At 47.3% G+C, this 26,305-nt stretch overlaps 1 protein-coding gene across 1 annotated transcript; it reads right to left on the reverse strand.

Moving 5' to 3' along the window:
- Nucleotides 1–1,498: 1,498 nt before the first annotated feature.
- LOC127308771 (amino acid transporter AVT1C-like) lies at nt 1,499–24,954 on the reverse strand. Its single transcript, XM_051339669.1, has 11 exons — nt 24,661–24,954; nt 7,573–7,904; nt 4,078–4,292; nt 3,948–3,971; nt 3,651–3,831; nt 3,289–3,508; nt 3,059–3,194; nt 2,783–2,945; nt 2,639–2,682; nt 2,493–2,555; nt 1,499–1,953 (listed from the first exon to the last, which is right to left on the reverse strand). Exons 1-11 carry the CDS (start codon nt 24,876–24,878, stop codon nt 1,861–1,863), a joined length of 1,689 nt encoding a protein of 562 aa, XP_051195629.1. The 5' UTR covers nt 24,879–24,954; the 3' UTR covers nt 1,499–1,860.
- Nucleotides 24,955–26,305: the final 1,351 nt, after the last annotated feature.

The following is a 26,305-nucleotide window of genomic DNA, read 5'->3' on the forward strand; positions in this document are numbered from 1 at the left end:
CAAGCCCACCAACGCCCTACACAGGCCAGCCCAGCAGTTCCGCGGCCCACCAACGTCCGACGCCGCCGATCCCGCCTCCGCAGTTTCGAAACGGGGAGGAGGATCCGCCTCCTGCGCCTCCAACTCCGGCGAGGAAGATCCGCCGCCCGCCCGATCCGACGCCCTCAACGCAATGTCGAAGAAATCGCCGAACACCGCCGGCGGCGTGAATCTCTTTGGAGGAAGGGGACCCTTCCACCCTTTGATCCTCACGGGCTGGCGAGGAAGCCTGAGACCCGGCGGTGAAGTGGAGCTAGCTCTGGCGCTCGCCATCCCTGGAGGCCGCGAGGGAGACACCGAGCGAGCTCTGGCCCCGATCGACGTCGCCTGCGTCCTCCGCTCCCAGGTCCTTGCTTCAGCTCCAGGGAATCCAATCTTCTCCCAAAAATCTTCCAACACCGCTGCCTGATCTTGAGACCCAACCGTGGCGATCGGCAAGACTCGCGGCTCGTCGCCAAGCCCTTCCCACGCCACTTCCTCCGCCACCGTCATCTCCTCATCCGCCGCCGAAACCTCTAAGGCTTCAAAACGACTCCCTGAGCACGAGGAGGGATCGGTCTGGAAGGAGATTGGCGGCAGATGGAATCGCCGGCGGGAGGAGCGGCCCGGCACCAGCCATGGATCGGGCGCACGAGGCGCCTCCGGCGTCGCCTCGGTCATCGCCTCAGACTATCTCTATCATTGAAAGCGACGGCGAATGAGCCACCGACGAGATAAATACTAGTTGAACTTCCGTCGTCGTTATCAGCAAGGATTTCTCCCCAGCAATCCCTCCGCGACCTAGTACATGCTCCTCATGCAGTGACCCAAACTCTCTCAATTCCTCATCTATTCCCATTTTCTTTAATCATACCTATAGTCCCTGATCTTCTTTGTCTTTTCATTAGCATGATACCCGGCCGTCGCTCAAAGGAGGATGCTATATCTAAGTGAACTAGCTGCTCCCTTTTCGTTAAGGAAGAAACCACGTGTTATTTAGGTACCCTCACTCCTAACCGTGTGAAATGTCTAGATTTTGAATTCAAATTGTACACTTGCAAGTACCCTTGCTTTCATTTCTTGCTTACATGGCTCAAATAGTAACGATGAGCTTTGGACATTTGATCAAGCCATATGCACATTCCCACAGGTAACATAAATTTTCTATACTTGCAATGTTGCACTCATTTGCTTTCACGCCTCCGGCAACAGCTTTGGACCGTCATATCAAGCCACATACGTCTTGGCATGGTATGGGCATTGTCGGTTTTTATATTTCTGTGTGCATTCACTGTTTGTTTACGCGTATATGTGCACTACATGTCCAATCAACATCCAACCTTCATCATCCACACTTCATATCTAAGTATAACCTAGAGACTTATAATTCGGGTTACATGTTGCTACGACTGCACTCTGCCAATACAGATTTACGGAGATTCCAAACAACTGAGAATTATCTAGCAGAACTAGCAATTGGTAGCGAGAAAAATCCATCAACACACAATCGTATCATACATGCATGGAGTTGCCACAAGTAAAATAAGGATAGAAACTTAATTTTACATCATATATCTGTGGGTTTGACTTCATTGCTGGGAAAATTTATATGCCCCGCTCATAGATAGCTTAATCACACATATAATAATGTAGTTGAGCCAGCAATCTTCTCTTTTAGGCCTTGTTCGGTTAATTCTCTCCCCCAAGTGAAATGGAATGGATTGAAGTGGACTTGTGGGGAATTTTGACTTGTAAGAGATTTAATCCCTCTCAATCTACTACAAAACCAAACAAACCAAGCAAGCCCTTATATGTATTTGGGGCAAGAATTCTCAGGAGTCATTAGTAGTTCTGGATAATCCCAGAGATGGATGAGTATGTCCCCACGCAAGCACAAGTAACCCCTACGACAATGATGAATGAGCATACCACAACCTGTAAAATATTTTGTTTAGTTATGTCCAGTTGTCTCAGTATAATTCCATCATATATAGTCCCTTCATGTCAAAATATAGTACATATTAGATATTTCCTAAGTCAACATTTTGTAAAAAGGGGGAAGTTTGTAGGAAAAATATCAGCATCTACAAATAAAATAAAATAAAATATTGAAAAATATTTATATAAATTGGTCAAAGTTTCAAAAGCTTGACTTAGGGAAAAACTAGTATGTACTATATTTTCACATGGAGTACATATCTGCTAAATTTAAGTTAATTTAATTGACCAATTTTGTAGGAAAAAATATCGACATTACAAAATATAAAATAAATACAATACGGAAAAAAATTATTTCATGATGTATCTACTGATATTGATTTTGTACCATGGATGTTGCTATTTTTTAAAACTAGGTTGGATTTTACGAAATTTGAATTTGGAAGATACTAATATGCACTAAGTTCATAACTTATGCGTTCTGCCTGCATATAAAATAATTTTATACAAAAGTAGCACTGGAAATACTTGCGTACCTGATACCAAGCCACTTGTGTCTTAAGGATAGCCAAAAAGCAGGCACAGGGTAGAATGTACGTCTGAAATCAAACCATAATTTAGCATCTCACCAATCATGGACCAAATACTCAAAAGCTGATGAAATTATCAGGAAAAAACTTACCACAAGCATGGCGAGTAAAGAACCAATCAGAGCCATCACAAGTGCTGTGAAACATATACACAAGAAACAGGGGTTAGTGGATGAATGAATCTACTACTGTCCAATAAGTCAATGATGTATTCGGACCAAAGAAAACAAACTAACCGAAGAAGGGAACCGACAGAGCAACGATGAGGGTTGATATCACCAGGGCTGATCTAAGCAAGATTATGTTCGAGTACTTCTGCTGACTTCGTGGCAGCAACTCTTCGAAACTCATAGCCAGAGGGGTTATGGTTAACGCATATTTGGTTATTGGATTTGCTACCTGCGACAGATGTCAAGGGGAAAGTTAACATGATTGAGAATGAAGGCCACCGCTGTCTAATGTGCTTAGTACAGAAAAGTGGGCTTTGAAGTAGTTTAGAAAAGAGAAATTACTGTAGCCCAAATAGCAATCTTGGAAACCACCAGATTCTGTGGTAAGTTAAGTGTGAACTGAGACTCGGTGGATTCACCAAACATTTTATATCCCATCACTGCAGCGGCAGCATACAAAACGGTAGACAACCCAATGCTGAAAATAAGCACAAACAAAAATCTGACTGCTGAATTTCTATAAAAAAGAATATGGAATATGGATGGATTACTGCCCCAGGTTAGGAAATTACCAAGTGAACATAATGGAAGGAAACTGGTTGCGGTTTTTTAGAGAAGAATAGATGTTTGGGAACACCCCATGCCCCGAGTAGCAATAACCGTACAATCCAATTGCGATGGGAATTCCTGGGAGGTTTAACGTAGACCCTTTGTTCTCAAAGCCAACTTCATCAACAACCCCGATCCAGAATAGGCAGATTACTAAAAGGATTGTTGCAACCACACCTCCAGCTGAAAAGTACAAACAAACATCATGGTGAAAAATGTGCAGGGTATAGCGGAGCCTAGACACAAACTGTTGAATAAGTTCTTCTCTAAGTAAACCTTATCCAAGAAGGATCACTAGATAAGAAACAAGTAAATATATAGAGACCTGAAATGTAGCTCAGGCAGGTCAGATCACGGAGCCAAGTAGTCGGCATGACAATAAGGGTGGTCAAGATTGCAAAAAATACATGGGAGTTCAGCGTGAAGCCCCCAATGGATATGTGTACATTGGGAAATAACTTTGATAGATTGTCGCTTTCCAATATCAAAAACTCGATACAACATGCCTGTGAGAATAGATTACCCATCAGTTAATGTGTTGAAAATGTTTCAAATGGCGTTATTATTAAGGAATCAAAAACAATTTTTTGGTTGAAATGGGTGTTTGGTAATGAGTACTTACATACAGTTCCACATATAGGATTATCTGCATACAGTGAAGCCACAAACAGGAACAAACACAATTTAGCATAACAGCATTCCCTGATTGAAATGTGCCCAAACAGGTTAATATGTGATGGAGGAGATTATACCGAGATGGCTATACGACCGTAGGTGCCAAAGGCAGCATGACCAATATCCGGGTACGTCTGAAGACCCTCCATGCTGTCTAGGCAACGGCTCAACAGTACACCAGTGTACCATGCGAGCACAGCAAATACACCTAGTATCACCAGTCCTACCCAGCCCCCTTGCTCAATGGCATATGGTGTCGATAGGATTCCGACACCACATAGAACATTTATTCCTGCATATTGATAAGAAGAATATTTTCACTGAACAAAGTAACAAGAGAAGTTTATTATCAAGAGTTCGGAGATTTATCCATGATGAAAAAGGTGTCTTTTGGGTTCAGTAAAAAAATATTACAGGTATTTCAAAGCAGACCTTCAAAATAAAGTACTACTGTTCATTTTCTTGCGACATATTATGGATCAGCTGAAATAGATTCCCGCGAGGTAAATCTTCTGCAATTCCTTGCGTGAATAAAAAGATAAAATCTACAGTGCCTGATCTGTACTTTCCACAATTTGTTTTGGAAAGAAGTATTTCTGCATAACATGGTTTATCTTGAAGCAACAGTACAGCCTTCAGATCTATTTTCGATGTGACATCGTTGTCCTTGTAAATTGATACTCTGGGATGCTACCCGCACACCCAGCCGCACATGTATTTATATCAGAGATTTACAACAGAATTACAACCGTATTAGACTAGGTCTCTAATCTAGCTTGGCGTGTGCTCCAAGTCAGGCACCGCCGCCGTAAGCTTCTCCCACACCCCCCCGCAGTCTGAACCAGGGAGAGGATCGACGTGAAGACTGGACCGAAACTCTCTGAACAAGATTGCTAGCCCATAGAGCTGTGGCGGCGGCGTACTTGGCGTCTGTCTTCTTCTGGGCCTCCTCGAGAACGAGAGCGGAGCGCGTCTGTAGGAACGTAGGGAACGGCACATGAAACGGGAGAAAAGAGCGAAGATGGCTGAACTGTTCGTTGAGGCCGCGGAGCACCGTGAGGACGAGTGTTTCATCGGAGACTTTTTCTCCAACGTCACCAAGCGCATCGGCGAGTGTCTTCAGCTTGGCGCAGTAGTCATGCACTGACATGTCTCCTTGCGGCGTGTTGCGGAATTCTGCATCAAGGGCAAGGGCACGCCTTTTCTTGTTGTCGTGGAAGAGGCCGGCGATGGAGTCCCAGATCTGCCGCGCCGAGGATCCGGGTGCCATGATGATGCCGAAGAGCTCGGGTGAGATCGAGCCGTAGAGCCAGGAGAGGACCGTGTAGTCGTCACGAGCCCAGTCGGACGTGGGCGAGGTGTCGGAGGGGGAAGCATCAGCGTCGCCGAGGACGTGGTTGGTGAGGCTGTAGCGGCCCTGCGCGACGAGGACGAGCTCGGGCCACTTTGCGTAGTTGGAGGCTTGGAGATCGAGGGTTATGGGGACGTAGGTTTTGATGGAGGCGGCGTATGTGGAGGGGTTAGGGTTTTGGTGGGCTGGTGCTTTGCCGGAGTCGGCTAGGCGCCACTCGAGCTCTTCTTGGCGAATTTGGAGGAGGGACTAGCGGCTGCTGGAGTTCGGCCTCGAGCTTCTTGAGATCGTCGGCCGAGGCCATGGTGGAGAAGGGAGATTGGATCGGAGAGGGCTAGGGTTTAGATCGGATCGGGGAGGGGGGTTCCTGGTGTCTGATACCATGTAAATTGATACTCTGGGATGCTACCCGCACACCCAACCGCACATGTATTTATATCAGAGATTTACAACAAAATTACAACCGTATTAGACTAGGTCTCTAATCTAGCTTGGCGTGTGCTCCAAGTCAGGCACCGCCGCCATATCCTTCTCCAACACGCCCCCGCAGTCTAAACCAGGGAGAGGATCGACGTGAAGACTGGACCGAAACTCTGAAACACGATTGTTGGAAGACCCTTGGTAAATATGTCAGCAAACTGCGATGTCGAGGGAACATGAAACACTCGAACAACTCCAAGAGCAACTTTCTCGCGCACGAAGTGAATATCCAGCTCAATATATTTGGTGCGACGATGATGAACCGGGTTGGCCGTCATATACACGGCACTGACATTGTCGCAGTAGACAATTGTAACAGTGCCAACGGGTCGACGAAGCTCCTGTAATAACTGACGAACCCAACAAGATTCAGCAACGCATGTAGCGACAGCCCTGTATTTGGCTTCAGCACTCAGAGCGCGAGACAGTTGTTTGGCGACGAGAGGACCAGCTGATGAGATTGTCCCCAAGATACATGCAGTAACCGGAAGTAGAACGTCTGGTATCTGGGCAACCAGCCCAATCAGCATCCGAATAGGCCAGAAGAGTGTGAGAAGAAGAACGATGAAGGGTTAGACCGTGATCAAGAGTACCTTTGACATAACGAATGATACGTTTAATGAGGGAGAAGTGAGAGTCGTAAGGAGCATGCATATGTAAGCAAACCTGTTGAACCGCATAGGCGATCTCACGTCGAGTGAGAGTTGCATATTGGAGCGCCCCGGCCAGGCTTCGGTAAAGGGAAGGATCAGAGAAGGGAGTGCCGTCGGTTGCAGACAATTTAGAGTGGGTATCAATAGGAGTGGAAACCGGATGGCAGTCACTCATGCCGGCTCGGGATAGAACATCAAGGATGTATTGGCGTTGAGAGAGATGAAGGCTGGAGGATGTGCGGGTGACAGAAATACCGAGGAAGTGATGAAGAGGACCGAGATCCTCCATGGCTATCTCGATGAGGTGGTCTATAGCCAGCAACCCTCCGGGTTTGTGAATCCACAACATCCTAATCATGTTTGCCGCCTTCTTAAATCCCTCTATTAGTACGGGGAAGATGAAGAAAATTTAAAATGGTGGACCTGTGATGCGGCGTATCAACAAAGAGAACTGAGGGTACTCAATAATACATAATTGACCATTTGGTGTACTACTTGATGGCTTGATTATTTATGCTTAAACTGCTAAACACTTGGCTAAGAAGAACTGGTCAAAACAATTGCTGAAGTAATTAAGGGTTCAAGCCGAGCTTCAGCTCTCTATCAAACTATCCTATGGTCAGAACGTGCAGAGCAATTACAGCTACTTTGAAACTTAACAAACTAAAACATAGTGATCTGAACAAAAACAGTGTATTCTGTATGCAGATCCTTCAAAATGTAATGCACTAATTTTTTTGGAGTTTTTGACTAGTGTAAACTATGTGTTAGTAGCTGTCAGCATAACACTGTAGTGCGTAAAAATTTCTAACTGGAGCATCAATACAATGAACTTGGACATTGGTCTGTTGGACAGGGAAACACGTCTAGGTTCAGAAAACGTGATATTCAGCACTGCTACATCACAAGAATATTCCACCATGCCAATCATTGAGGAGCCCTATTTCTCATGCTCTAGTCTCCAGGACAGCCGTACATACATATAATTCATAGTTGGATCTACTGGTAGATTTACTTTCAGCAATCGATGAAATCTAGTGCCACATACATTCTTGAAATTACTTCATAGACTTGTTCTAGGTGCTTACCATTCATCGCTCCCTGGGTGTAAGAGCATTGTTGATAGGGAGAAGGCCCATGACCAATCGCCGGTGCCTTTTGATCCTCTGGAATCTGTTGCGGAGACGGTTTCTTTGACGGCAGAAGGTACTGAGAACTCTTGTGGACATCTTCATGCTGCTGCTGCTGTTCATCGCTTGTAGTCGGGTGTAGGAGTGGCTTGACGAGATTCGAGATGATCTCGGGGGTTTTGGCTCGGAATGAGGAGTTGAGGAAAGAGTTAGAAGGTCTGCTTAGGGTCGGCGTCCCCAGGAAACTCAGGCTGGGCGATTGCACGCTACTAAGAATGTCGATCGATTGCCTGTTGAAATATAAGACAAAAAAATAGTTATGTAGATGAGATAGCCAGATAGGCAGAACTAAGATGTAAAAAAATGATTTAAGTGTTGACTAGACCATTTCCTCCATAGTGATGCGTTATGAATGAACATGTGACTGTGCTGTTTAAATTCATTTCAATGTCCTACTTCTCCTGGTCTCCTGGAGTATGGAGAAGAATGGCTGATTGAACATTGACTATGAGTGCCATCAAAAGCCATATGGAAATGCAATGGCAAAAATGGTAATATTAAGATTTTTCTAATAAGAAAGTTTGTACTCAGAAGTTCCAATCATCGAATAAAAACTAGAGATCATCAGATAATAGGTCATGCCACTTCATCATTGTGCTTGCTACCAATAAGCGTGTTGCTGCATTCCGATGGTGTTGTGCCATTGTATAACACAAGAGATAAATTTAGCAGGGAAAAGATGAAGTAGCTCTATTAATGTGAGGTGGTAGTTGAGGTTTTCTGTTTCGTCCAACAGAATTTTTGTAAGAATATGCATTTCTAGGCGTAAAAGCACACAACTTAAGAGAACGTAGAAAACATTTTCACTTCTTTCAGATCAGTTATTTAACAGAATACCATAAAAACCCAGGCTCATTTCTGTGAACAATTTCAATACACGGACATCCTAGTCTGAGAGAAGATGTGAAAATAGTGTTCAATTTTTAGAAAAAAATATTAATGTTCCATTCTTGGAAAAATATTAGCAGGATCGAATTTTAGAAGAGAACACAAGGAGAAATACCAGAAGAAACGAACATATATAAGTTTATGACAGCTAGGTGTGTGAGCTGTAACACCCCCACTGGCTAGCTGGGTGACCTGTGTTAGAGTGATCTCTTCCCGAGTGGGCCCAACGGCCCACCGGGCCCCTTGTGACCTGCGCCCTGATCTGGGGCGCCCAACCCATTATGGTTGGTGGGCCCCTATCGCCAGCGCTATAAAGAGAGGTGGGGCCGGTGGCACGCAGTACGAGGTTCACCGCTGTGCCGCACGCCCCACCGACACACCCACCGATTAGGGTTAGCGATGTGCCGACGGGAAGCTCCGTTGCCACCCCTCTCGCTCACCCACGCCACCGCCGTCGCCGCCATGTCCACGCCCTCTGGTTCCTCCTCACAGGGAGAAGGTAACTCTCATCTCCCTCTCCCTCTCACAGCACACACACACATGATTTGTTCACAGATATGGTTCCTACCGATTACATCTAGCCTAGTAGATCCATAGAGTTTAACATTGGTATCAGAGCCACCTAGTTCTAGATTTTTTCGGTAGAAAAGAAATCAAAAGCAAATTGCAAACCCGAGCCCTAGATCGTTTCTCGGATCCCCACCGAACCCAAACCCTAAAAGTTAAAGAGGGCAAAGAAATCTCACCAAGAACCACCGGCTGCTGCTGCTGTTGGCCGTGGCGCCGGCAAAGGAAAATGGCACCGCCACTGAGCCAGTTGACGGCGGCGCGTTCACCCTCGAGGTGCTCGCGCATGCCGGCAACGGGGCCAGAGGGGTGCCGGCTGCTGCTTCTTCTCCACTGGAGGCCATCGGGGTCTTTCGGGTGGTGAAGAGAAAGAGAAAAGAAAGGAGGGAGAGGTGGGGGAAGCCGGCCGTGGTGCGCCCGCCGTCGCCGGTCGGGGGCGCCGGCCGCTCGGTCGGGGGCGCCGGCCGCTCGGTCGCTTGGTCTCTCCTCCAGCAACAGAGAGACAGAGAGAAGGCGCAGGTCGAATGGGGGCTAGGGTTAGGGTTCCCAGCGAACCGATGGTTTTTTATACCGGCCGATCGGCGCGGGAGGCCGTCGGATTTGCATCGCACGGTCAGCGTGTTTCGGCGCTGGCGGTGGCAGGCCGCGGGCTGCTGATGGGCCGTGGGCCGTGAGCCAGCAGGCTGAAAGTTGACGCGCTGTGCGGCGCGTTGCAGTTCCTCGCTCGCGTGGGCTGTGGGCTGCGGGAGCAGAATTGGGCTGCGCATAGTATTCCTCTTTTATTTGTTTTAATAAATTACAGAGACACTTTTTTGACAATTTTAGGGCAGTTTTAGGCCTAATTTTGTCTAGATTTTTTCTGAATAAATAGGACCAACGAAAATATTTGTTCAGGAATTAAAAAAGTGAGAAAGTAATGTCTCTAAAAAGTTTAAAGTTTAAATTTCAAAGTTTCCGCTGTAAATAGTTAAAGATGCATTTTAAATTGAATGAATGCAAAAGTGATTATTAAATTTAAAAGTTGAATAAAAGTGATTGTTGAAACAATTATGATTCTGTCATTATATGACCAATGTTATTTATGGCATGATCATGTTTTGTTGCAATGATATGTGCATTTATCTCTATTTCTGCCCAACTGTGATATAGTTTTATTTGCATTAACAGTTGCATGTCTTAATTCGGACCAACGTTGGATTATAATATGCAATTGTACTGTTCTCACTTATTTGTGGTTTTCAGGAGGGTACTACTTGATGAGCTGCATCAAGGACGTTCCCACTCTAAGAGGGGATAACTACACTGAGTGGATGAAGAAGGTGGATTTCGCATTCGTATGTGCTGAGGTGGACTAGATGCTTGAAACACCACAGCCCACAAAGCCTGCTGATCCTGTCAGAGATGACAAGGATACTGATGATGCATGGGACAAAAAGAAAAGAAACCATGCTCCTGTGGAGATGGCCTACACTTTAGAGAACCAAAAGTGGCTGACAACCAATAAGAAATGCATGACATTTATAAAGAACACAACTGAGAACGCCATCATGGGCTCAATTGCAGAGTGTGCTTCCGTTAGGGAGTACTTGGAAAAGATAAAGAGTCAGTTTACTGGTTCTTCAAAGACATATGCAACCCAGTTACTGAAGCAGCTGGTAACAGAGAAGTACACTGGAGGTGCACATGGCATCAGGGAGCACATCCTCAGGATGAGCAACCTGGCTGTAAAGCTGTAGCCCATGGATGATGACCTGGAGCTGAAGCATGCACTTCTTGTTCACTTGATCATGGCTTCATTGCCATCACAGTTTGACAACTTTGTTGTCAATTACAACATGTCTCCTGAAAAGTGAGACATAGAAAAGACTATAGCTATGTGTGTGCAAGAGGAGGATAGGCTCAAAGCACAGAAAGGAGGTTCTCTAAACTATGTGAAGGACAACAAGAAAAGGAACTTCACACAAAGCAACAATGGCTCTCCTTCTAAGCCATATGGAAAAGGCCAAATGCAGCATCAGCAGCAGTACCAGAAGAAGCCAATCCCAGTGGACAAAGATCAGTGTCTTCACTGCAAGAAGACTGGACACTACAAGAAAGATTGTCCTGTTTGGCTAAAGGAACTAATGGCAAAGAAATGTAACAATTTTGTTTTCTTTGTAAATGAATCCTTGTATACACAGTTCTCGAAATCTACTTGGTGGATTGTCTCAGGTGCAACTGTTCATGTTGCAAATTCTTTACAGGGATTCCATTCGACGCGGACTACGCAAAGAAGCGAAAGATCAAGCAGAAGTTGAAGCTGTTGGTGACGTCTCTTTGGAGTTAGCTGATGGCTTAACTATTCTGCTTAAAGATATTTTATTTGCTCCTTCTTTACACAGAAATTTGATTAGTGTATCACGTTTGGATAAAGATAGTTATCAGTGTTATTTTGGACATGGGAAGTGTGTCATATGGTGTAATAATACTTATGTGGGTGTTGCTTTACTCCACGGTGAGCTTTATTTATTGTCCTTGCGTGAAAAAGTATTGTCTCTGTGTAAAGTGAATGAACAAGTACCCGCGTCAGAAAAAGAATAAAAGAAAAGAAAAAGGACTGATGAATCATCGAAATTATGGCACTGTCGCTTAGGCCACATTTCGAGGGGGAGAATACAAGGCTTGTTAAAAATGATATTCTTCCTCCATTAGAATTCTCAGACATAGAACAATGCATAGATTGCATTAAAGGAAAATTTGTAAAACAAATTAAAAAGGGTGCAACTCGAAGCACCGCAACACTAGAAATAATTCACACCGATATATGTGGACCATTTCCTGTGAAAAGCGTGGATGGCTATGATTCATTCATAACATTCACGGATGATTTACTCCCGATATGGTTATATTTATCCAATCAAAGAAAGAATAGAAGCGTTGGATAAATTTAAAATATTCAAAGCTGAAGTTGAAAATCAGGATGATAAAAGACTAGCACATTTGCCCGTGCGTTGCATCGGGAAAGAAAAAATATCTACTTAGAAATAAAATCTCACCATATATATTTTTTTTCCTAAAATTGATCAAGCCATATTTTTGCAGCCTACGAGTGTCGAGTTTGCATCAGTTTTCCGCCAATTTTTCGTATAAACCGGCCAAATTTCCCTCTACTTAATGGATAGGCATAGGCAGTGCTCATGCCGGTTGCTTAAAAAAATTCTTGGAGCCTCAATTTGCCTTTTCCTCTTATTTTATAATTTTTTATGTGATGTACTACGTTGTACTATGTAAGTAGAAAAGGTTAGTATGAAATTTTTCAGTAATCTTCATTCAATTAATATCTTAAAACTTTCTTCTATAAGTTACACATGTAAACATCATAAGCTTGTAAAGGGGATCTAATAATCTCTTACTAACTACTATCTCCGTCCCATAAAGGTTGTCTGAGATTTATTAAAATTTAGATGTATATATCTAGATACTTAATAGCATTTAGATACATCTAAATTTTGGCAAATTTTAGATAACCTTCGTGGGACGGATAGAGTATGATATTTCCTTTACCCGGTAATTATATCCTCCTAAAACGTTGTGTCCCACTATATTTTTTATTATTTTACTTGAGTTGGAGTACCACCGAAAGATGTAAGAATGTGTAACAGGACCCGTTCTTGGTGACTCGCCTCCATGTCGGCAAGACCATTGTGAGCAGGCTTGTCAGCACGCAGTACACCCTCGGCGCCCCCTCGAAATCCGGCTGCCTCGAGGCGCAGGTGTCTAGGCTGGGATGACATCACCGCCATCGAGGTATAAGAGCATCTCCAACGGGACGACGCATTTCAGATGCCGAAAATGTCCGCATGCGTCCGTTTGCGTCGGGTGGCTCCAGCGGCACGACGTATTTATTTTCGATTTTGCATTTTTTTAACATGAAAACATAATTTACATAGTAAAAGAAAGGAAAATAAAAACCCTAAAACGCCAGCGCCTAATGGTTCTCGTCGTCGCTGTCGATCACGACGAGCTTCGGTACCACCCATGGCTAGTTGGGAAGTGGCGGAACATACGTCGGTGCCGCCGGCGGTGGTGGAGGTGGAGCAGCCTAGGCCGGTGGTGGTGCGTGAGGTGGAGCAGCCCAGGCCGGTGGTGGAGGTGGAGCATCCCACTCCGGCGGAGGAGGTTGAGCAGCCCACGTCGGTGGTGGAGGTGGAGACCCCCACGGGTTGTACGGCGGAGGTGGAGGCGGCGGTTGCACCGGTTGCGTGGCCGAGTCCTGGAGCGCCAGTCGTAGGGCCTCTTCCTCCGTGAGGCCCGGCGGCATGATGCCGATGGCGTACCGGGGCAGCGGCGGCTGCACCGGTTGGTCCACCTCCGAGACGAGGATGCCGAGCCTCGCGATCTCGTCATCCGTCATGTTGTCCGGGTACTCGAACTTCCGGCCCTCCGCCATGGCCAACTGCCATTCCTGGAAAATGCAGGCGACGTAGTCGTCGCTGTCGTCCTTGGCCTCCTCGTTGTGGTAGGCCAGCGCCTCGTTGTAGTCCTCCTCCTCGTCGTCCCCGTGGTCGTCGTCGTCGCAGTCGTCGTCATCGTCGTCATGTGCAGGCGCCGGCGCCTGCCCTATTCGACGACGAGGCGCCGGTGGACAGTTAAAGGGGAAGTCCCTGTCGCCGAGGAAGCCCGCCCTCCTCCTCGGATCCTTCTTGTTCTTGCGAAAGGTGCGCTAGGTGTCGGAGTCGATGGCGTACGCGGGATCGGCGCGGAGGTCCGGCGGCAGGTACCGCCGCCTGCGCCGGATCTCGGTGCTCCTATATGGCTCTGCGCGCGGGCGGGATGGGCACCCGGAGGTAGCTCAGCCGCCAGCCGCCAGGCATGTGCACGTCCCCCCGAGCCGTCGCACGGTGTCCAGTTTGCATGCATCAGTCGCGCCACGCTGACGGGCAGCGGCACCCTGTGCGGCCGCTCCGCCTTCTTGGTGTCGTTGCCGAACGCCTCGAAGTCGTTCTTCTTTTTCCCTATGGTGCTGCGGCGGCGGTGGTGGGAGTGGAGGTGTGAGCGATGGCAGGAACGACGCCGGTCGACTTTTAAGGCCGGCCGCGCGCGGGAAACGATGCCATTGAAGGCGGCGCAGAAGCCCAGCTGCCGCCCGCCAGTGCGCGCGTAGAAGATGCAGCCGCGACATTGATGGCGAAAGCTGCGGCGCAGACACGGAAGCGATGGCCGCGGAAGCGATGCCCACGATACAGGCTCGCTGCCAGGCGGGCCCGGTGGAAAAGCGAGCGGTCACTTGGGTGTCCGCGCAGCGTCCGCCACGACGCATCCCAGGCGCAAATATGCGCCGGGTTTGCGTAGCTGCGTATGGCCCGGTCACTATGGGTCGCCCCGCTAAAGCGTGTTCCAGACGCATTTTCGACCCGGGCGGACGCAAACAGTCCCTCAGCATCCGTTTGCGTCGCGCCGTTGGAGATGCCCTACCGTCCCCGAGGATCCCAAACTGATGGGATGCACATGCACTTCACGCCAGTGTGTGCAAGTGTACTGCATGTTTGTGCTGATTCGATTACGCACACCTTTTCTTCCTAAATGCACTTCATATATATCTGAACGCGTATGTACTGTCGAACTCACGCAAAAAAACCGAGCTTGCGGTTGTGGCGGCCAGCGCCCAGGCTCGACGGTTAACGCGATGATCCATGTGCAATTGTGCATATTGGTTCAGGCGCTCAAGTGCCGAATCCAGCAGTCTCAACTTGCACGTACTGGACTGGAGTAGCGGGGCAGCCCGGTGGACGAACAGGGAGGCAGGATTTCCGGAGAAGCTTGGCGGCGCTGGAATCTTATTCCCACCGCTAGGCAGGGTGGTAGCTCAGCGTCTTCCCGGAGATGGCAAGAAGCGGGGAGGCGGCCCTGCAGGCAAGATGCTGCTCAAGCCCGGAGGTACCCGGCGACAACATACATGGAGTGGCGGCGCGTGATGCCTTCGTTGGAGCTGAGTGCCCCAGGTGGACGTCGAGCCGGGAGCCCGCATCTCTCCGAGTTGAGGTAGCTCGTCCCTCTGGTAACCAGCGCATGGAGGCGTCCGCCGCCTTCCTCCAGCGAGCGCGGGCGCGAGTCGATCTGATCTGATTTCCTCAGGACGCTGCCTCGGTCTGGTTCTTTCCTTTTTTTTGTTTTTACCTGGCATGGTTTTTTTTTTTTTTTTGAGCTGTACCTGGCATGGTTATACGGTGGGAGGAAGAAGTTGTCACGCAAAAAGAAACGAACCGTTTTTTAAACTTAGGGGTGGCATTGATGAGTAATTTGTGTCAATTCTGAGGGCAGTTTCAATGACGAACGATGGAACCCCTTTGGGTTTTGCTTTATTATCTTTATTTATACATATATATCTACGTTTGATCCGTCGTCCGTGGTTTTGGTCCGTCGAGAGTTTCCTTTGTCCACCCGTCGCTAGGCACGTAAGAAAATCGAACGCAGGCCTAGAAAACCGGATCAGAATCCGTCCCGTGATATCCCAGGTGACCAATGCACGCACAACTCCTTCAGGTTTGGACACAGTATATAAACAGGCGCAGCTCTACGGTCGGGAGCGAGGACGACAGACGAAATCCTCGAGCTTCGTCGACCCGGACCTGGGTGGAGGCGGTCTCAAAATCGAGGGACGCCGAACTGTCTTCGTTCCGCAATCGACGAGATCGAAATCTGTATCGGCCGGTCAGCTGGTTTCTTGAGACTCACTTTGCACCTGATAGAGAGCTGGGTTGCAGATTGGAATATTTCCTTTTTGTTTGGTCAGTGTCCTGGCCACGCGTGTGGTGTTCATTAATTTGCTGATCGAGGTGGACGTTGTTTGTACCACAACTGGACTTCCATCAACTCGGTGCAACGATCTCTCATCGCATAGAACCGTCCGTCCGGTCAAGATCTCTAGATGATTTTCGCGATTGGCAATAACATCAATCGATCGTCCCGCCATGTCGCGACACGCCCTTTCGTGGTGGTCGCATTCGATCTCTACTCTGAAAGTGGTTGCTGCCGCCAACGCCATGAACACATGGTTGAGTTTGACGATGCGAGTCGCTTTCCCGTACAGGTCGCTGCTGCCGCCAACGCCATGAACCCATGGTTGAGTTGGATGGTGTGAGTCGTTTCCCAGCGGTGGAATCCGGGGTGCCCCATGATGGTGGAAGGGAGCCCCGGGAGGCACGCCGGTGGTTGGTGTGGCCGGCGATGAATTGCACCGGAGACAATGTGGATTAGGTTAGCGTTTGATGTGGAACTCCCGTCTGCCTCGTAGGTGTGCTGAGGACCTGAGGTCACCAGAATCATTGGTCAACATGGTTGCCTCTGTGGAAGCTACATGTTATTCTTGATTTTCTGAATACCTCTCTTCCTTGGAACAAGTTCATTTGTTAGGGTCTTATGAGGCTACTTTTACGGTACCTTTTACTACTCACCAGAGGTGAGAGGTATGAATTAAAATCTAGCCGTTGATTTATAGGGGCAACGTGGACTTTTTAAGTAGGAAATTATTTATTGAAACACTATATCCACCAAATATTCCATTCATTTAGCCTAAAATCTTGGCAACAAGATCTCAATTTTTTATTACCATGTTCTTCTCGGACGATTACCTTCTAAATGTGTCTCTCCCTACCGATTATGACTACAAGTCTACAACATCAGAACCAAATCGATGGAATTCATGTGCGCATGGCTGCCGGCCACGTGGGACGATGGAAAAGCTCATGGCTAACAGAACTAGCTTGGGCTTGGCCATTCTTCTAAAACAAGCTTGGGCTTGGGCGTTCGGCCCGACCCAGCCATGAACTAGCTTGGGCTCGTATTATGTAAATTCATTAGTTCTAGGGTTTCTAGCAAGTCAAGATGGGAAGATCTCATCAGTTTATACCACCACTATGAAGGGAAAATGACCAGGCGCCGGCCGGCCGGCGGTGATGCATGCATGCAATTGTTGCATGATTCAGTTCAACGAAAAGTAGTTGCAGAATATACAATACAAGGAATCCCACTTTTACCGGAATTTGTTTGATGTCGTTGTATACCCTTCCGAGTCTGACCCTGCATGATGACTATATTTCGGTTCAAGGCGGTAGTATCATTCATACCACACAGGTTTTAGTCAGTAGTATGAGTTAATACAACCCGTTGGATCAACAAAAATAAACGGTTTATATTTAGTTGGGGTACCATAAAAGAACCCTATGAGGGCATCTACAGCGCTGGGCGCTAAGATGGGCGCCAGGATTGATATCCCAGCCGAATGACGGTTAAATTCTGAAATCCCAGCTTCAGACTCAGGGCATCTCCAGTCGTTCGGCCGCCCCAGGGGCCAAAACGGCGTTTTTTTGGCCCGCCGCGGCACCAAACGGCGCGAATCAGGATCCTGGGGGGGGGGGGGGGGGTGTTTTCCAGCCGTGAACCCAGGCCGCCCCCCAGCCGGCGATTCGGCCGTATTGGCCGGCCCTTTTTGCATATAAATTCACACATAGAAATAGTTTAACAACAAATCCACACACAAATAAATAGTTTAAAATACAAATTCACACACAAATAAATAGTTCAACAATGCAAGCAAATAGAACAAATCGTACTAGGCATTGGCATCGTCATTATCGGCATTGCCATTGCCCTTGCGCGCCCACAAGTGCTGCACCAGATCATTCTGTAGAGCTTGATGTGTTGCAGCGTCTCGAATCTCCCGACGCGTGGTGAGGAAGGCTGTCCATGATGCCGGCACCTGGTGATCGACCTCTGCAAGAGGACCCTGACGGTAGTATGGTGTACTTGCCTCACTGTCAGGCACCGGGTGATCCCGCTCACTCTCAATGATCATGTTGTGCAAGATCACACAACACTGCATCACCTCCCACATGTTGGACTTCGACCAAGTCATAGCTGGGTACCGGACAACAGCGAATCGAGACTGCAGCGCGCCAAATGCCCGCTCAACATCCTTTCTGCAAGCCTCTTGGCACTTGGAAAACCAAGCCTTCGCGCTTCCTGGCACAGGGTTGGAGATGCTCTTCACAAATGTTGCCCACTTCGGCAGGTGTTGCCTCGGCTTGCTCTTGCGGCGACCGCGCGTCGATCCAACACGCTGCGGCCCCGCCTCGTTGGCGAGCAAGCCGGCGAGGCAGGCCAAGATCAGCAGGTGTTCTTCTTCGTCGATGGCGGACTGATCTTCCTCGTCGAAGAGCTCGGCGAGCATCTCCTCGGTGTCGGAGTCCATGGCTGGGTCGGGCCGAACGCCGAACACCTTGCGGGCAGGGTGGAAGGGTTTTCGCCCCGAGAATCTCCCCGGTGGCTAGATCGCGGCGGAGGGAGTGGGCGCCGCCGGCGGCGTGGCGGGGCAGGACGGCGGGTTTCCTAGCTGCTTGTGTGCGGCGGCGCAAGGAGGGGTGGTGGCGGCGACGGGATGGCGACGGCGAGAAGGGCAGAGGGAAAGGCGAGCCGGGGTGGGGACAATGCGTTGTCTCGCCGACAGCGCTGGGTTCGGCCTGGGTGCGCCGGCGCTAATTTCCACCGAAACGGAGGTATTTGGGCTTCTGGGGAAGCCGGCTGGTAGAAAAACGGCGCTATTTAGCGTCCTGGGGGCGACTGGAGATGCCCTCAGCGTCGATGAAAAGGTTGCAGCGAGCGCTTAGTTGTTTTTTTCTGTGCAAGCTAGCGGGGAGGCAGCGGGGCAGCTAGCACCTGAACGGTTTTGCGCCCCTAAATAGCGTCCAGCGTTGTGAGTTGGGACTCTTAGGAGGTAAATCCTATTTTGTGGTATTTATTTTATTCACCTAAGCGCCTAGTTTAGCGTCTACCGTTGTACTTGCCCTTATGATGGCAAAACTGAGGTGACCTTCACAGGACTACTTACTTCCTCGCGATCCACCTTGTGTCGCTCTTGGGTCATTCCTCTTAGATGCAAACGCGGTCAAACCATGATCCAACTCCTTGCCAGTATGCTGGTCTAAGCGGTTGCCGAGGATGTCGTATTTTTCTAGAAGACGCCATGACCTTCTCGTGCAAAACATGAATGTGCTGACTATACTTTTTAGAGTATGTCTAACAGATCTCCTAAAAGGCACAACCCCGTAACCACTGATATACGGGGTAGGGCTCTACCCGGCCATCTAGCAGATCCTGTAAAACAGGTCCCCGCGTCAATTTTTTACAGTTTCGGCTAAGGGGTGGCTTCTGGCCCCTTACTTGTATGGGTCGGGAGGCTGAATACATGGCTAACCCCTCACTCGTGGCGCACTGAACTTTCAGAAAATCACAAGATCAAGCTCCCGCCCCACCAGCGCGCGCGACGCCGCCGCCTTGGCCCTCTCCGCGTCCGCGTTCGTCTGGGCGAGCTCGGCCTCGTGCTCGTGCTCGCGTGTCGACCGGCCGGAGAGCAGCCACGCCCGCAGCGTGTCCGCGTTGGCGAGCTCGGCCTCGTGCTCGTGCTCGCGCGTCGGCCGGCCGGAGAGCAGCCACACCCCCATGCCAAATTGCCAAGCCATAGCCATGCCGTACGTCACATGCGTAGCAAATACGCAGCGTAGACGGCGCGCAGAGAAGCTTCTCACGTGTCTTTTCTTCTCAGCTTGTCACCGGGGCGGCGTCGCGCGACGGGCGCCGTGGCGGGCGGGCGGCCAGCCCACGGCCGGTGGGGGCGGGCAGGGCGGCGGCCGGCCGGGCGGCGGGGCGGCGGCGGGCAGGGCGGCGGCCGGCCGGGGCGGGCGGGCAGACTCGGGCAGCAAGCGATGGGCGGAGGAGGAAGAAGAGAAAAAAAAGAAAAAAAATTGATTTGGCATATTCTACGTATTCTAGGAATATGCCCTTTTACAGTTTAGGGATACGGGATCTGCTAGCTCGGATGAGTTTTCGGCCGATCGAAATCGAATACAGGGCTCTCTACTCGTGTTATATGGGGCAGAAATTTAGGGGGTCTGTTAGACATGCTCTTAGTTGTTTAGTGTTCATCGATCTGAATTCTAAGTTTCTAACCTGAGTTCTACAAACCCCGAAATTGAGAACTTGATGCACAAGTACTTGCTGCATCGGTACAGTAGTGGGCTTTTCTTGCGTCTTGGGTTTTTCTTATTATTAGTTCCTTCTTGAGAGGTTTAATCTTCTTTAAATAATCCCACCTCGCTCCCTTGCAATGAGTCTCATCGATTTATATAGTGCAAGTTTCTAGGATCAGCAAGCTGCCTCGAGAATATTAGAAGATAAGATTGCCACGGGATTGGAGAAAATAAACTGAGAGTCAGCCAGATGCGAGAGCAGCCTGCACATCCAGAGTTCCAGACGAGTCCGTCCTAGCGAGCGACCCTGATACTCAGGAAGAAATTTGATGGAAGGAAACAAAGGGAGTAGAGCTGCCAAGACACGGTGCTGATGGCTAAAGAAGATGTCCGGCGCAGGCAATGTTTCGGCGGGGCGAGGTGTGTGGCTGGCCGACGCGCTGCCCAGCCCTCTCGGGTGCTAGCGCGGCATGGCAACAGCTCCTGCTTGAAGCGGGATAGGCATGCTCAGCCCGATCCGCAATTGAAGAGTTCGATCTAACAATCCACACGAGAGAATGGGATGACTAATGGATTTTGGATTTCAAAGTGCAGTATCAATTGATTTGATACAGTTTTGGTGTTTGATTTAAAATTTTGGGAGAGGTTGCAAGACACGAAAGAGAGAATTTGGAGAAAGACGACTTGGAGTATAAGAGCATCTCCAGCGGCAAAGCGACAGTTTGTGTTTACTTTTTTTTAAATACTAAAAATTAGATCGAATAATAACAACACATATAATATAAAATGTGCGAACTAACCGATTTTGGACACAGGTATTATATATACACGGCAAAAGTTACACGAGACAAAATAAAAAATCATCCCATAACAACACAACATGCACATATAATAACAGATGTAACATAACTTACAAGGAAAACAACCATAATCTTCCGCAGCAACGCGCGGGCATTGTGCTAGTTTAGGTATAAAATAAAGATAGTCAGATCTGATCGTGGAGGGGAGTACTACGATCGACATACTCCATATGGCCAAGTCCCTGGACCTTTTGCAAGGTTCTTACAGAAAACTGGAATAGTTGCCCAGTACTCAATGCCGGGCGAACCTCAGCAGAATGGGGTAGCTAAAAGGCGTAACCGTACTCTTATGGATATGGTGTGCAGTATGATGAGCTATTCCACCATACAATTGGGATTGTGGATTGAGGCGTTAAAAACCGCTATTCACATTCTAAACAGAGTACTAAGCAAGTCGGTGCCCAAAACACCGTATGAGTTATGGACAGGGAGAGTGCCTTCTCTAAACCACTTGAGAGTGTGGGGGAGCCCTGCTGAGGCCAAAGTATTTAATCCAAATATTGCAAAGTTAGATACCAAAACAGTTAGCTGCCATTTTATTGGCTACCCTGAAAAGTCAAAAGGTTATCGTTTCTGCTGTCCAGACAAATACACAAAGTTTGTAGAAACGAGACACGCAGTCTTCTTAGAGGACGACATGATGAGGGGGAGCATGGTAACTCGAAAAATTGATCTTGAGGAGAAGAGGGTGCATGCACCTAATCCGATGACTCATGAGCCATTTTTTGCGCTACCATGTGCACCTGCACCGATAATCCCTGTGGTTGTGGTGCAAGCGCCTGTTGTGACTCCATCCATGACAACGATGAGTGAAAATTCGGAACCTGAGCCGAATGAATCTTTTGTTGACCATGAAAGGGAGCAACAACAGTCACCTCCAGAAGATGAGCCACGAGTTGAATAACATAATGCTCCAGAGAATGAGTCCCTTAAAAGGTCTACAAGAGTTAGAAAATCAGCTATTTTCACTGATTATAAAGTTTATAACTCAGAAACAGTTCATATGGAAGGTGATTCCACTTCATATGAAGAAACCATGAGAAGCCCAAATTCATCAAAGTGGGTGGAGGCCATGGAAGACGAGATGAAATCAATGAGTACCAACGATGTTTGGGACTTAGAAAATATTTCTAAAGGAGCTAAAACAGTAGGCTGCAAATAGGTCTACAAAATCAAATATTACTCCAATGGGAATGTAGAAAAGTACAAAGCACGACTTGTGGCAAAAGTATTTACACAAAGAGAAGGGATAGATTACAATGAGACATTTTCTCTAGTCTCATGTAAGGATTCCTTCAGAATCATAATGGCACTAGTTGCACATTTTGATTTAGAGTTGCATCAGATGGATGTAAAGACGGCATTTCTAAACGGGGATTTAGAAAAAAAATGTCTACATGAAACAACCCAAAGGTTTTATCATGGAAGGCAAGGAAGATATGGGATACCGCCTAAAAAAATCCGTTTATGGATTAAAGCAAGCCTCCAGATAGTGGTATCTAAAGTTTAATGAGACAATTAAGAGATTTGGATTTTAAAAAAATGTTGAGGACAACTGCATTTATGCAAAGTTTAAAAGTGAGAAATATATTTTCCTAATCTTGTATGTGGATAATATTCTGCTTGCCAGCAGTGATGTTAGTCTACTGCAAGAGACAAAGAAGTTCTTGTCTTCAAATTTTGATATGAAAGATCTTGGTGAAGCATCATATGTTTTGGGCATAGAAATTCATCGAGATAGGAAAAATGGAGTACTAGGACTATCGGAAAAAGGCTTATTTAGAAAAGATTCTAACTAAATATAATATGCATAAGAACAATGCCACACCTGCCCCTATAGTCAAGGGCGACAATTTTGAGAAATTTCAATATCCCAAGAACCAATACGAGCTCAATCAAATGAAAGCGGTTGCATATGCTTCGGTCATTGGAAGCCTACAGTATGCACAAGTATGCACACGTCCTGACTTAGCTTTTATCACCGGAGTACTCGATAGATATCAAGAAAATCCAGATATAGAACACTGGAAAATGGTAAAGAAGGCATTGCGTTATGTGAAAGGCACAAAGAACTATATGCTAACATACAGAAGATCTGATTCCCTAAAAATAAGAGGGTATTCAGATGCAGATTTTGCGGGAGATAAAGATGAAAGAAAATCCACATCTAGATATGTGTTCACTCTCGCAGGGGGAGCTATAGTTGCATCGTCCACGATGTATGCAGAATTTATAGCATGTTATGAAGCCACGGGGCAGGCATTATGTTTAAAAAAAATTATACCCGACTTGAAAGTGGTAGATTGTATTGACAAACCACTAAAGATGTACTGCGATAATCAGCCCGCAGTATTTTATGCTCAGAACAACAAGTCGAGTAATGCCACGAAACCAATTGAGGTAAAGTATTATGTTGTGAAACACAAGGTCTAGGATCAAACTATAAGTCTCGAGCATATAAGGACAAAGGATATGCTTGCGGATCCGCTAACAATAGGCTTACCACCCAGTGTGTTTAAGGAACACGTAGCCGGCATGGGTTTAAGGGAAAGTCTTACCTATCCTGGATCATAAGAGGCCCAAAAATAAAAGAATTTGTTTCAAAACAGAGAAGTGTATTGTGGCTGTCTGATTCTATCGGCAATAGAGCTGTGACGATGAAACATGCCTTATGTACTGATTCAAAATTAAACGAATAAAATAAAAGTATAAAGTTAAAAGTAAAGTTGAGATCAAGGGGGAGAATGTTAGAGTGATCTCTTCCCGAGTGGGCCCAACGACCCACTGGGCCCCTTGTGACCTGTGCCCTGATCGGGGGCGCCCAACCCATTATGGTTGGTGGGCCCCTGTCGTCAGCGCTATAAAGAGAGGTGGGGGCCGGTGGCACGCAGTACGAGGTTCACCGCTGTGCCGCACGCCCCACCGACACACCCACCGATTAGGGTTAGCGCTGTGCCGACGGGAAGCTCCGCCGTCACCCCTCTCGCTCACCCACGCCACCGCCGTCACCGCCATGTTCACACCCTCTGGTTCCTCCTCACAGGGAGAAGGTAACTCTCATCTCCCTCTCCCTCTCACATCACACACACACACATGATTTGTTCACAGATATGGTTCCTACTGATTACATCTAGCCTAGTAGATCCATAGAGTTTAACAACCTGATGTCCGATGATATCTACAGCTATTGTTATGGCATGGCATTGGCATCCCAATCAAAATTGAGACAATGAGACAGCATTAATAAAAAATACTAATGACTGATGTCCGGAGACAGGCAATAATAGTGCCAAACACAAATCCAACTCTCCCACTCTGATGAGGATCCATTACCACATCACGTGAGAAAATGATTCATTGCCACGACAGCACCGTACATATCCAAAGAAAACTGGATGAAGAGGGGGCAAGTTGGTTGCCTGTCAGAAAGCAGAGTTTGCTCTGCTGCAAGGAAAAGCAAGAAAACAGAGCTGTACGCTGCTCTGCTGAAGGAGCACAAAAACAGAGGTGCTTGTGTTGGTTAGAATATCCTTGTTTGACCTTAATTAGAGATAGTGTCAGCAGGTTGTTTGTACACAGCAATTTTGCGCTGGAATGATCTCAGTTGATAATTAGACATGGAAGTGGCGGACACTAGCAATAGGATATGGGTATCCGAGAAGAAGTACCTGTAACTCTGGGGCCATTCGTTGGTGTACGAGTTGGGGTGGCTGCCGTCGCCGCCACCGGCGCGCGGTGTGGCGCAGGAGGACGAGGAGTCCGAGGACGACCCTTCGTCCTCGTCAGCAGCGCCAGCATCCCCGTGGGTAGGGTCTTCCTCGTCGTCATCGTCGTCGTCGTCGCTCTCGATGATGAAGCTGTGCTCCTCCCCCAGCAGGCTCTTCATCGTCCCCTGACTACTCTACTACACGAGGAGGAGGAGGCGGCGCAGACGATAGGAGGAGGACAGGACTCATTACTCGCCTGGTTTATATAACGGGACGGGACGGGACGGGAAAGTTTGAGTGACAGCCTCCAAACTGTACCATCCAGGGGGTAGAATTTAGTCTAGGATTTAGATTATTTATGCTCACGTATCCTGCCCCACCATCCAGGGGGTTTTATAATATGACAGAAAACCTCACCAGTGTTGTGTGAATGTGTGGTGGTCCGAGATTGGGGGAGCAAAAATCCAAGGAGACATCATGATTCAAGTATTTTTAATTACACCACCACTGCCAATAGTTGATGATGTCTTAGTTGTTGTTGTTGTTGTCTTGTTCAGTGAGTAGCAGTGATTGGGGAATGCTGTCCTCTGATGAGATGACAGCAGTAGCTAGCAGCTGCCCTCGCCATGCCAGTGATTTTCACTTGGAAGGATCGGATCTGGTATAGCATCAGCATGGAAAGAAACACGGACGGACAGAGTATTCTTTGCATGGTATGATTGACTGATCCTGTAGTCTTTGTCAGCGGACGATCAGATCCTACGGTTTCTTTATTCCCCAGATCAATTAAATTAAACTTATCGGGCACTGTTTTGGAAGGTATTCTTTAAATTCTGGATCTTCAACTTCTCCATGCCGGTGTCGTTGTTTTATTTACCACTCTGAATTATTGGATTCAATGTTCGAATCTCGACTCTGATAAGGCGATGGCATTAATCTCATCGCCTTTGGCTCGTGCTCACCAGGTCACCTGGATCAAACGAAAGATAAATTAGATAATCAACTCAGCTTTGAAACAACAATAGGAATAGATATACAAAAGACCCCTACTGCCAAATTTACTGCATAATAATCCCAAAACAGCAAATACTCATTAATATCATAAAAATGCAGAACATACACACGCAGACTATTAGCTGGTCACTTAAAGCTTGCTTTGCGCCATATTGAAAGAAAATGTACTAATAAATCCTGCCAGCATACATGATCATGATTTATATTATATGAATAAATTTAGCCCAAGCAGATGAAAATGAAATCAAATTTTAAATTTCCCTGCCACAAGGCCCAAAAATGGACTTGCCACATGCAAGACTGTCCTGAAAATGATAAAATGAACAATTACTCATAAATTTCCAACCAAGTTCTTATTACGGATTTAAGCTAAATGAAAGGATATATAACTAGCTTTAAGCTAAATGTACCTATTGAGCTACCTAGTATTTGACATCTTAGTTGGTTGAAGGTAGTTCATGTGGTCAACTTCCAAACGTTTTATATGTCATCTCGAGGAAAAAAATCACTGCCCCTAGCCACTAAACAAAGTGCCACCACAAAATGCTGTAAAAAAACTGACCACACAAGTAACAGAACAAAAACTGCAGAA

Source organism: Lolium perenne, chromosome 6, assembly GCF_019359855.2.
Source record: "Lolium perenne isolate Kyuss_39 chromosome 6, Kyuss_2.0, whole genome shotgun sequence".
In the NCBI taxonomy this organism is placed as follows: domain Eukaryota; kingdom Viridiplantae; phylum Streptophyta; class Magnoliopsida; order Poales; family Poaceae; genus Lolium; species Lolium perenne.